Source organism: Fundulus heteroclitus, chromosome 18, assembly GCF_011125445.2.
Source record: "Fundulus heteroclitus isolate FHET01 chromosome 18, MU-UCD_Fhet_4.1, whole genome shotgun sequence".
NCBI classification, from domain to species: domain Eukaryota; kingdom Metazoa; phylum Chordata; class Actinopteri; order Cyprinodontiformes; family Fundulidae; genus Fundulus; species Fundulus heteroclitus.
Genome location: NC_046378.1, coordinates 20,086,577 through 20,097,067, shown reverse-complemented (window position 1 = coordinate 20,097,067; position 10,491 = coordinate 20,086,577). Strand labels below are relative to the sequence as shown.

General features: G+C 37.7%; 1 protein-coding gene across 1 annotated transcript in view; it reads right to left on the bottom strand.

Moving 5' to 3' along the window:
- Window positions 1–683: 683 nt before the first annotated feature.
- Window positions 684–10,491, bottom strand: part of LOC105930045 (zonadhesin) — a 31,462-nt gene continuing 21,654 nt past the window's right edge. Inside the window, exons 26-38 of the mRNA XM_036150140.1 lie at window positions 10,252–10,464; window positions 9,032–9,177; window positions 8,673–8,800; window positions 8,367–8,511; window positions 6,067–6,199; window positions 4,275–4,454; window positions 4,042–4,168; window positions 3,738–3,949; window positions 3,483–3,645; window positions 1,983–2,071; window positions 1,251–1,411; window positions 1,049–1,163; window positions 684–742 (exon numbers count right to left, since the gene is read on the bottom strand). Of these exons, the coding sequence (XP_036006033.1) occupies window positions 684–742; window positions 1,049–1,163; window positions 1,251–1,411; window positions 1,983–2,071; window positions 3,483–3,645; window positions 3,738–3,949; window positions 4,042–4,168; window positions 4,275–4,454; window positions 6,067–6,199; window positions 8,367–8,511; window positions 8,673–8,800; window positions 9,032–9,177; window positions 10,252–10,464 (1,871 nt within the window). The remainder of the gene's footprint in view (window positions 743–1,048; window positions 1,164–1,250; window positions 1,412–1,982; window positions 2,072–3,482; window positions 3,646–3,737; window positions 3,950–4,041; window positions 4,169–4,274; window positions 4,455–6,066; window positions 6,200–8,366; window positions 8,512–8,672; window positions 8,801–9,031; window positions 9,178–10,251; window positions 10,465–10,491) is intronic.

The window sequence follows — 10,491 nt, the reverse complement described above, 5'->3', positions numbered from 1 at the left end:
ACCTCCTGTTTCTTCTCAAAATGTATTTAGCTTGTCCTAGTAGGAAATTGTCACTTTTACTTTACCTTGAAGGTGCCAAGTTTTAGAGTAAGGACATCATCCTTTATGGGACTTTGTCAGTTCATGGAAATAGAAAACTAGTCTCACTGGGAACTATTAAGTGCTTTGAAATGACGTGTGTTGTGAATCGACGCTAAATACATGAAATTGAACTGAATTGAATTTGCTAAAGACACTTTAAGCCAAATATCAGTAGGTAGATATGTTAATATTTGACCGTTGATGTATAATTTTGACTCTGTGGGTTATAGAAAATGCACCATTAATTCAAACTTGTGGTTGTTATATCACAAAAAAGTGACCTAAAACAAAAGAATGGTTGAAATGAATGATTACGAGACCAAAATGAATGATTACATAATGCAGCTGATGTGAGATTTAACCTTCTGACCAGAGCTGCGCCTACTGCAGACTTTAGTTAGAAGTTTAGTATAGTTGCATTAGATGGAATAAGAAACAACTGTGTCATCTGCAACCCATCAGGGGAATGACAGACTATCATGTGATAGACAAGATTTGGGATATAGAATGTATGTTTTTATTAGCAACTTATTTTGAGTTACATTTGTTTCCTGTCGTTTTCCTATGACAAATCCTGTTAGGAGAGAGAGAGAAGAGTCTCTCTAAAAGGTTTTCTGTTTTTTCCGGTTTTCAAACGCTACCACCAAGCACAGACTGCTATCTGAGCAATTAGAGCCAAGCAGAAACGTCCGCAATCATTGTTCACAAAAGATGGTATTGATATTCTGACACTGATATTCTGCGCTGAAGCTTTCAGTTGTTTCTTAATGGGCTCGGCCAGCATAATGGTAATTTATTAGTTTAATTACTGATAATTGTTTTATTGAAATGGGTCCAATTTTAAAAATCGCAAACTATGAAATGTATATCTTTGTTCATGTCATTGCATTACATAAAAAAAAAAAAAACTATAACACTTTTGCTTCATGTAACTTTACTAATTACTTAATAGGTAAGTAGTTCTTACCTTGGTGGTCTCCCTCTCCAATATTAGTGTGTGATGGCCGAGCTTTCATCGCATTATGGACTAGAATCTCTTTAAGGAGACTTAAGTTTTTGTAATCCATATTTTCAAAGATATCCTGAAACAAAATGCACAGTTTTGTTCAAGTTCTTCTGCGTTAGTGCAAACCCACCGTTTTGACAAAAACACAGACAAGCTAGAACACCTTCAACGATTCAGCCTGTTGGCAGATGTTCCGATAAAATTCCTGCATGTCTTTGCGATGTCTGGCCAACTGGGCGGCGATGTGGAGGTTCTGGTCCTCCAATTTGTCATAAAGAGTCTTTACATTGAACTCCTCCAGATCAAAGCAGCCTGAAACACTTCCTAAAGGAGATAATTAAACGTCAGTCAGCGCGAGATAATCTTGTTGGTGCATGGCTGCACCTTGAAGTAAAAACTTTCCTTAATATGACCACATGTCAATTCCCCGGGGTCCCGCTCTCTCCCGCTCTCTAAATAAATGATATCAGCACAAGCCATTACAGTCCAACATTACCCATTATTTTCTTTATCGTCTATCTAATTCAGAATAGGCTGTTAACTAGAAGCTGTCACGCATGATGATCTCATAATAACCAGTCCATTTAAATATCTTGTGAAGCCGAATGAATAATGCAACATGCACTAAGTGAGAAACATTAGGGCCAGCTCCACTATCAGTCAGCAGAGCACATTACCAAACAATTACAAATGCACTGAAAACTAAATTAGATGGAAAAGTTAGTGAAAAGTTTCCCCGAAGACTTTGTTTTTTAATTAAATGAAATGGAAATTTACTGAGATAACCTGTTTCGCTTTTTTGTGTGTGTGAAGCAGTCACTATTCATTAAGCAAAGATTTATGTTGTTTGGGGTAAAAAAAAGTTACAGAAAAGTGAGACAAGCTGTGCGTTTACCTCCTTTTAACACCGCAGGCTCCTCGGCTTCTGCTCCCTCGCCTACACCTCGGCTGCCAAGAATGCCTCCTTGACTCTGGACAGTTGTGCTAAAACACATGAAGGAAAACTGCCTGTTCGAAAAGGATTTTTTTTCTCTAAAAAGATATATTACAGGATAAACAAGATGTTTTGATTTAGGAATACGTTCCATTATACATTCACATTTTTCAAGCATTTACAATGAAACATTTGTCAACATCCAGCTGCATCTCAAATATTATTACCGACAAGTTTACATATAGTAATATATTCCAAATGTGACATACCGCATTGTTGCAGTAATTTATACAAAAGGAGGCCCAACCAATATAAATCTATATTTCTGTCTGTCTATCTATGAAACAGTATATTGAATCATCAACAGAAATAAATGCTTGAAAGATATCCCTTAGAGCAGTGCATCTATTTGAGTAAACCTTTTATCATACCATGACCATCATTGTTAATAATGTAAAGCAAATATTGGAATGAAAAACGCTGCATTGAAATGCTAAATAGAAACTCTAATTTAACCCTGTTATTTAATTTTCATTTTATGCATTCACAGAGCATACCGCAAACTTATTAGTATGGAGCTAGGCTGGTGATACTGCGATAAGCTTGCTTGCACTAAGAAGGAAGTTCAACCCATCCAGAGGCAGAGTCATCACTAAATAATCAGCTAAAGGGACACATAAGTAATTATGTTTCCTGGCAAAAAAGCTTAAATCTATGAACTCTTCTGTTCCCCTCTAGCTGATCAAATGACTCAACCTCCAGAGGTTTCTAACCTCCACTGTGGTCTGCATATTATCATAAAATAATAACCTGGGGCTAATAAGTGAAGAATCGTGCCTTTATCTATAATGAACCAACAAGAAATCCAGAAATTAAATGCTGGTTAATGTACCATCAGTACACTAGAAGGGATTATACAGAAATAAAAAGATTTAATTCTCTCTTCGTTCTTATTGATCAGCTGGAGAAGCAACAAAATGTTGACGCAGATGAGCATCTAATCCTAAGTAAACAGAAAACCGTCTCTGTGAAATTACTAATGTAGCCTTAAAGCAACTCATTAAGAAACCGGTGTACCCCATCCAAGTATGTGTTTCACCTTACAGCAATATTGGCTGCTTTGACAGTTAAATGTGAAATGTTTCTCACTGTAAAAGTAAAAGTTAGCATATTGCCATGTACTTTTAATGCCGTAAAATGAATACCATCAGATGAGACGAAACCATCTTATGTTTGAACAAAAGGAATATAATTTAGATACAAAAAGAAACAGCGTCAGAGAGGTTGTGTAATGTAGAAGTATGCAGAAAGCTATTTGTATTCCATGAAACCGTTGTAATGTATACCACATTACAACAAATGGCTTTAGCTTCAGCATGCGTACATTTAATATAGTTTAAAAGTAGATTCTGAAAAGTAGTTTGAAAAAAAACTTCATCCCATCTGTTACATAAAAAGCACCTTTCTCTGCTGCAAACGCACTCGGCAGGACAAAAGGGCTCTCCGAGGCTGCGCCACTTTGGTCTTATCTTCCAATGGGGGACGAGCTTTGCTTTGCTGGGTCGCAGAACCAGCACGGTTGTGGTCAGGACGACAACCAGCACCAACAGCAGACTCAGGATCCCTACACATTACAAATTATGTGAGACCAGCATAAAAATGCTGTACCGCCTAATCATTCGGAGGTGAGTCATTAAAAAAAAAAGAAGAACTCACCAGCAATGAGCCCCCAGTCAGGCAGAAGGTTGAGTCGGTGTTGTTTTACGATCCCATGCTTGACCAGGAGGGCTGGAGTCATGGGTTGAAACGCGGCAGCCCTGGGGTCACATTCTGTCCCCGCCTCACTGACCACCACGACCAAACTCCACTGAGGGACAACACTGTCCACAAACACATACTTTCCTGCTTCTGAAAAAACATGGGCGAACCTGGGCGGCGTCCCGGAGAAAGAGATGCTGTGAGAGTTTATTTTAGCAAAATATAATTTGAAATGATGAATACTGTGTGGAGTCCACACTACATTGAAGAGTTGAAGTTTGTTTGCTTCATCAGGATCTGCAGATGTCTGAAGGCTCCAAAGTCCCAGCTTGGGTTACTGTTAAACAGGTGGTCCTTCTGGTACACCGGGAAGTGGCTGAGATGGCGGTCTACGGGTTTAAATAAAGTTAGAATATCACGAGAATAGCTAAAATTAACAAATGTAATCCCACCAACGTGACAAATGGTTATCAAAGTGAATAAGATCCTAGATACCAGAATGGTTGATGGTGAGATGAAAAACGAGCATGTCACCCGAGGAAAGGCAGGCGATGGGGTTTGGGATTCGAGGAAGGACATCAGTATCATCATCATCAGTATCAGTATCATCATCATCATCATCTTCTTCAGTGTGCCTCCTTTTTCTAGGTCGTGTATTTAGGATATCTATTGGTTCTAGAAAGAGAAACCTTTGCTGATTTTTAAAGGTTTTACATGTTTCTTATTGTTTTGTGAGACAAAAAAGAGAGTTGACTAAAGACTTTAGGGGAAAAAGATGTCAGTTCTGGTCAGAAGTCATGGACATGAATGTTAAATAAATGTATAATTAATACATTCTCAAATATTCACATACATCCCCATAATTTAGTTACAGACCACACGACAATATTAACTGCATCCTTTTGTTTTGATCGACTGATTTCTAAACACAGACTCGCCTTTTAAGACTGCCAAGATGTACGTTTTATTGTGTGGATAACTGTCCTGTTAAGACACACATTTGGGCTGAATCATCTCATCTGAACTTTCTCATACAACACAATTTTTTTCATGTTCGTTAAGAAGGACTTACTTTCAAATTATTCAAATTCAATTCAGACCTAAAGCTAGATGCTTATAATGTGGACACAATCAATTGTTTCTCCTGGACATTAATCCCAAAGACACATCAAAAGTGGTTTAGTATGGACAAAGCAGATTATACAACTGAAATGGTCACAATCTCAAACCCAGAATGGTTCCAACCCAGGCCTCCACTATTTTTTGTCTTCTTTACAAAACAATATAAAGGTGCTCAATGAACATTTAAAAGCTCAGACTTTTAGCTTTCTGTTGTTGTTTTTTCTCTCCACTTTTCCAGTGAGTTTATATGGGGTTTTTCACAATGAAAGGTTTTTCTGCACGTCCATTTTGCACATATGCTTTGGATCGGGGGCAACCTAACATCCGGCCTGAGTTCTGACTGATCGCGGGACATGTGCAGAGGTTTTGTACAGAAGTATATTAATGAAATGTGACATTTCACAAAACGACTATACATTTACAAGAAAAAAACTCTACATAAAACGTGATAAATTAATATAACGTTGTCACAAACAATTTTTTAACACCATTGTATGGATATAATATTTGACTTGCCATAAAACTGTATCTCATCTGTGTCTGTGGTTTTATAGTTTACATCTTGTACAATGAATATACAATGAATAGCAGACTATAAAAAATATCACATCTAGAGCTGTAAAATGAAAGCACATTCTTCCAATATCTCAATAAAAAGAGAAAGAGATACCGATTATGTGCTTAAAGTCATGCTACAAAATGTAATACCTCTCATTTATAAAAAAAATATCTGGAGAATAGTTTAGGAATCCACTACTCTTGCAAAGTTAAGACATAGGTAAACCTATTTAAAACTTCAAACACTGACTACACTCAAATAACTTTTTTTCTAACACAGGGAATTTACAAAAACTGCAAAATTGCATTTAACTGTTTTTTTTATTTAACTAAAGCAATGCCATTTCCTTTTGCTAGAACCAGCATAAAGCTGAGAATGTGCCCCTAACCTTTAAATATACTTTTGTAAGCTTGTTGATGGAAAAAAATGGATTGTTTCTCTACGATTTGCTGAGGGACAGTAAACTAAATATTGGAGAATAATTATTTTTACAGTTGAATCTGTATGTATAAATCTGATCCCGAGTATATTAGAGAAAATCCACATTACTATGACATTGATGCCAATGATACGTGTTTTTAAATTGCTGACCAGTCCAGTACTTACCTGAAAGGAAAATATTGACCAGATCTTTTTGAATGGGGATCCAACCAAAGAGTCCTTCAGAGGAAAACTGCACCAAATGTACGTTTCCAGATGTTTGTACATGGATATCTGGGCCTAAAACATTTGTTACTGTCTGAAAGGAGAAAAACAGAAACCCAGACAAAAATGACACATCTCTAATTCAAATAATCTAACAAATATGTTTTTTTTTTTAATTACAAAAACATTTAAGTTTACTCTTTCTGATTACTCCATTGAATGACTGCAACCTTTTTTGTTTTGTTTTGGGTTTTTATGTTTGTTTTTGGACTTTTCTGGACTGTTTATTGTTTCATTCCCCTCTTCCAGTCACCAGCCAATCAGCACTGACATCCTACCACTCTGCACTAGATCATCTACACCTGCTGCCTCTAATTAGAGTCAATTCTGCCCACCTGTCACTCTCCCTATTTATACCTGCCTCATTCATCCACTTGCTGACAGAATATCTTGTCTTGCTACCTGCCTGCTTGTGTTGTTTGTGCCAGCGGCTTGCTTTGGTATTGCTTCTGTGTTTCCCTGGATCCAGTCCTTATTCTGCCCCACTATTTCATCAGCGAGTGTTTATGTGCACCGCTTGGAAGGGAGGATTCCAGAGGGATTCTGTTGTCTGATCTGCTTATACTGGAGAAACATTGTGTGGCTTCTATCAATATTCTGGAGGCTTCTAGTCATTCTGATTACATCTGTGAGTTCCTGTCCAGTCTGGTTCTGTTTGCCTGCCTCATCATCCACTACCCATCATTTCAATAAACTTTTTAAAAACGTAACTCTGTGTTGGTTGAGTATCTGGTTCATACTTGTAAACATTACAAGACCTCAGTCCAATGGGGGTCTGCCATTGGCTGCCCTTAGTCTGTCCTTGATTGGGGTCCAATCCTTGGTTGGACTTGAAGACCACGGTTCACAAGCAAAAACCATCCAAGATTAATGGGGAAAAAATCCCAGTGGTAACATGTGACAAACTCATAGAGACTGACCCAAAGTGACTTGCAACTGTAATTACAATAAAAGCGAGTCTACAAAGCACTGGCTTTTGGGGAATGAACAGTTACAAATGCTGAAGTTTTGTTTTTTTTTTTGTTTTTTTTAAATAAAACAAGTTGTAAGCATGTTCTGTAAATTAAATGGTGCAAACTCAACCATTTAATTGCAGGTTGTGAGGCAACAAAATATGACGAGTGCCAAGGGGGGTTATCACTTTTGCAAGGCACTATGACATTTGTCTGAATAAAAGTTACTCAAATTGAAGAAAATTTACTCAGAAAAGACATTTGGTCACACTCAGATAAAACAGGAAATTTGTGTGTAGGTTAGGGAGGAACGTTTTCACCAGCTGCCTCAAAATGTGATTAAAACTGAAACTATCTTTGTCCAAACTTATCAAATTTCAGACAAGTCTTCATTTTAATTATTTCTGTTCAAATTGTTTTCTTTTTTAGATAAAAAGAAAAAATATGACCAACCATTGACCGCTGGAGATAGGCACCCCGCAACCATGCGCGGATAAGCAGGTAAAGAAAATGGATGGAGATAACAAGATAGCAGGGAGAAGAAATAATTTTAGGGTGTACTTTATTTTTACTATGACTGCTCAATGAACAATTTTAATTGTCTTTATCTGTGAGTTCTTGATTAATTTTTTTTGTTAGTTTTTCTTTGTTCTTTTTCTAAATCCTTAGCTTTGTCTCCCCTTTTTTCCTTTCTGTGTCAGTGTTTATCCTGCTCACGTCTGCATTTGGATCCACCAACTGAATCGTGTCCTCTGACAGTAATACAAATAAGTCCCTCTATTTCTCTCTAAAAGGAGCTAAATCTACCCAATCAAACATGTACACACTCATACACAAAAAAACAATTTTGTTTATCAACTAAACTGTTTTTCCTACCAAACATTCATAAATTCTCCACTGGCAATCAAATAAATAAAAAAAAAAGGTCTGCAACTGCTGCAATTTACAATCAATCCTGAAAGAACAATCTGAAAAGTTGGGACTAAAACTTGTTGTGGAGAACTTTCCGTAAATTTATTATTCAGGCAAACAAAACAGTCCGAGAAGCTACTTGGCTCCATCATTACAATCCTGATAAAGCCTTGTGTTGATTCTTATCTGCTACTTGCAGCGTTCACATATCCGAATGCACATGCAGGATAACCGATTTGCGTATGGTAAATAGCTGGATGTGATGGGATGATTTGCCGTGCTTTAAATGTGTAGCAAATCATCATTTTGTCTGTGGCTCAGTCAGCTTTCTCTCACCCTTGCCCAGACCCGGCTGTTTCTTTCTCTAAGGCTGAGTTGCAAGTCTCCATCCGTGGTGAGCTGGGCAGACAGCTGAGGCAGCCTGAAGAGGCAGGAAGTATTGCAAATCTCCTCTGCAGACACGTATCGCTCGCACAGACAGCTGGGGCACCAGCAGATAAGACAGGGGACAGGAATTATCAGACATACCAGGCTAAAAAGTGTACAACCTGGGTATCATAGGCTGGAGCAGGTTTTCCATGGCAACTTACAGTATATCAGTGATACGTTACGGAAATAAATAAAACAAACAACGAGGCTCACATGCCCATCTCCATATCCAGAATCCCTCCATGCGATCCACAGGTTATGTTACAGGAGTGGAGGGACGGCGAGACACACTCTCTGGACGCTGCGACTCGTACTTCTCCTGTGCTGCACCGCCTGTTCACCTGAAACACACAAGACCAAAAACACTAACATCCGAGTGGGCTTCCAATACAAGCACATTGCTGTTTGTTGCATCAGTCCTCACTGGTACCTTCAGACATAGCCCACTTAACATTACATAGATTTAAATACAAAAGGCAGTTTTGATGCAAGCCTTCCAGTCTACACAATATGCTATTAATTTTATAAAGCATTCAGTACAAATTATAGACATATTCTTTTATGTTACTGACCTCAGGCTGGCAGTCCAGTTCGCTATCAGAAGCAGAACTTCTGAAGTCCAGCTCGTTGTAGTAGATGAAACCAGTTCTGCACAAACATGATCCATCTGAATACTGGAAAGCCCGGTTCTTCCCGATGCAGGTACACGAGGAGGAACCTGCACAAATCATTTTATAACACACAAAATTATTATGGCAAAATAAGTGCTGTAAAAAGCCAAAAAATTTAATTTTAGAGACCATAACTTGTTTTATTAATTGTTCATTGCAGTGGATTTTGAAATTCAGCTCAAACTGAAGTTGCTAATTTCTAATTCAGTAAACTAATGGCTAAACTGTTTCTAAATGTAAGACAGTTATTTTTAGTTAATAGGTTAAGAAACAAAAGAACTGAAACTTATTTCCTGGAGCTAAAGTCTGATTCTGTAAAAACAACGCTGGCCTGTTAGAGGAGGTAAGGTTTGCGTAAGTTAATTTGTCCTTTTTTATATACATTTTTAAGTTGAACTTTTATTGATCAACCTTGGCTAACAAACATATACTGATTGTTTAGGCTCAAACTACTGTGCCTTTTGTCTACATGTTTGTACTGTTTTGTTCTTCTTCGTGTAATATCTCTTAAAAGCTGTTTGATTATATTTGTTTTTATGAATTTGATTTCTAACTTTTTTTTGTTTAGTTGGGCTGCCGTTTAGTTTTTGTATTTATTCTATTTTTATCGTCTTAAAACCCCAGATTTGGACTAGGTCTATTTAGCCACTGGGTAGAGGGCCTTTGCAAGATAGCGTTTGTTCCTTCTAACACATTTCAAATAAAAACGAAGTGAAGGAGGTGCAGTTTATGATAAAATGATTACTACTACTATGATTTCACACATAATCCTGCAATAATTGACCAGTGCCTTGAAACTGGTAATGAACAAATGAACCAACACTTTCCCTTTATGTCCTAAAACTCTATACACTGACATAACACAGTTGCTATTTCTTGAACTTTATCATTAAATATCATCCTTCACAATATAGCTAAAGGCGATATTTAACAAATATAGTGTACATAAAGCCAGTGGGTGCTCTATTTTCAGAAGGATCTGAAAATCTTGCTTAATTTATTCAACTGTAGGCTATTTTATGGGACATGATGTAAAACATGTTTACTTCATGCAGTCTGTCACAGTAAAAATGTAGAGAAAAAGTTTTTTATGTGCAGACACATATATCTTGTTATCTAACCAGGTGAAGAGGTGGAGGAACTTCCACATGGGAAGCAGGCCTTCTGGGCAGGAAGGTGGTTAAAGGTGTCGGCTGGACAAGGGTGACAGTCGTCCATTTTCTCTGCACGAGTAAGGTTACCAAAAGTGCCAGGTGGGCAGGACCTCGGCTGGGCGGATCCCTTCCCACAGACATAGCCGCGAGGGCAGGGATTACTCTTGTAGTTCTCTGTGCCTTGTCAAAATTGGGCAAAAATTTTTT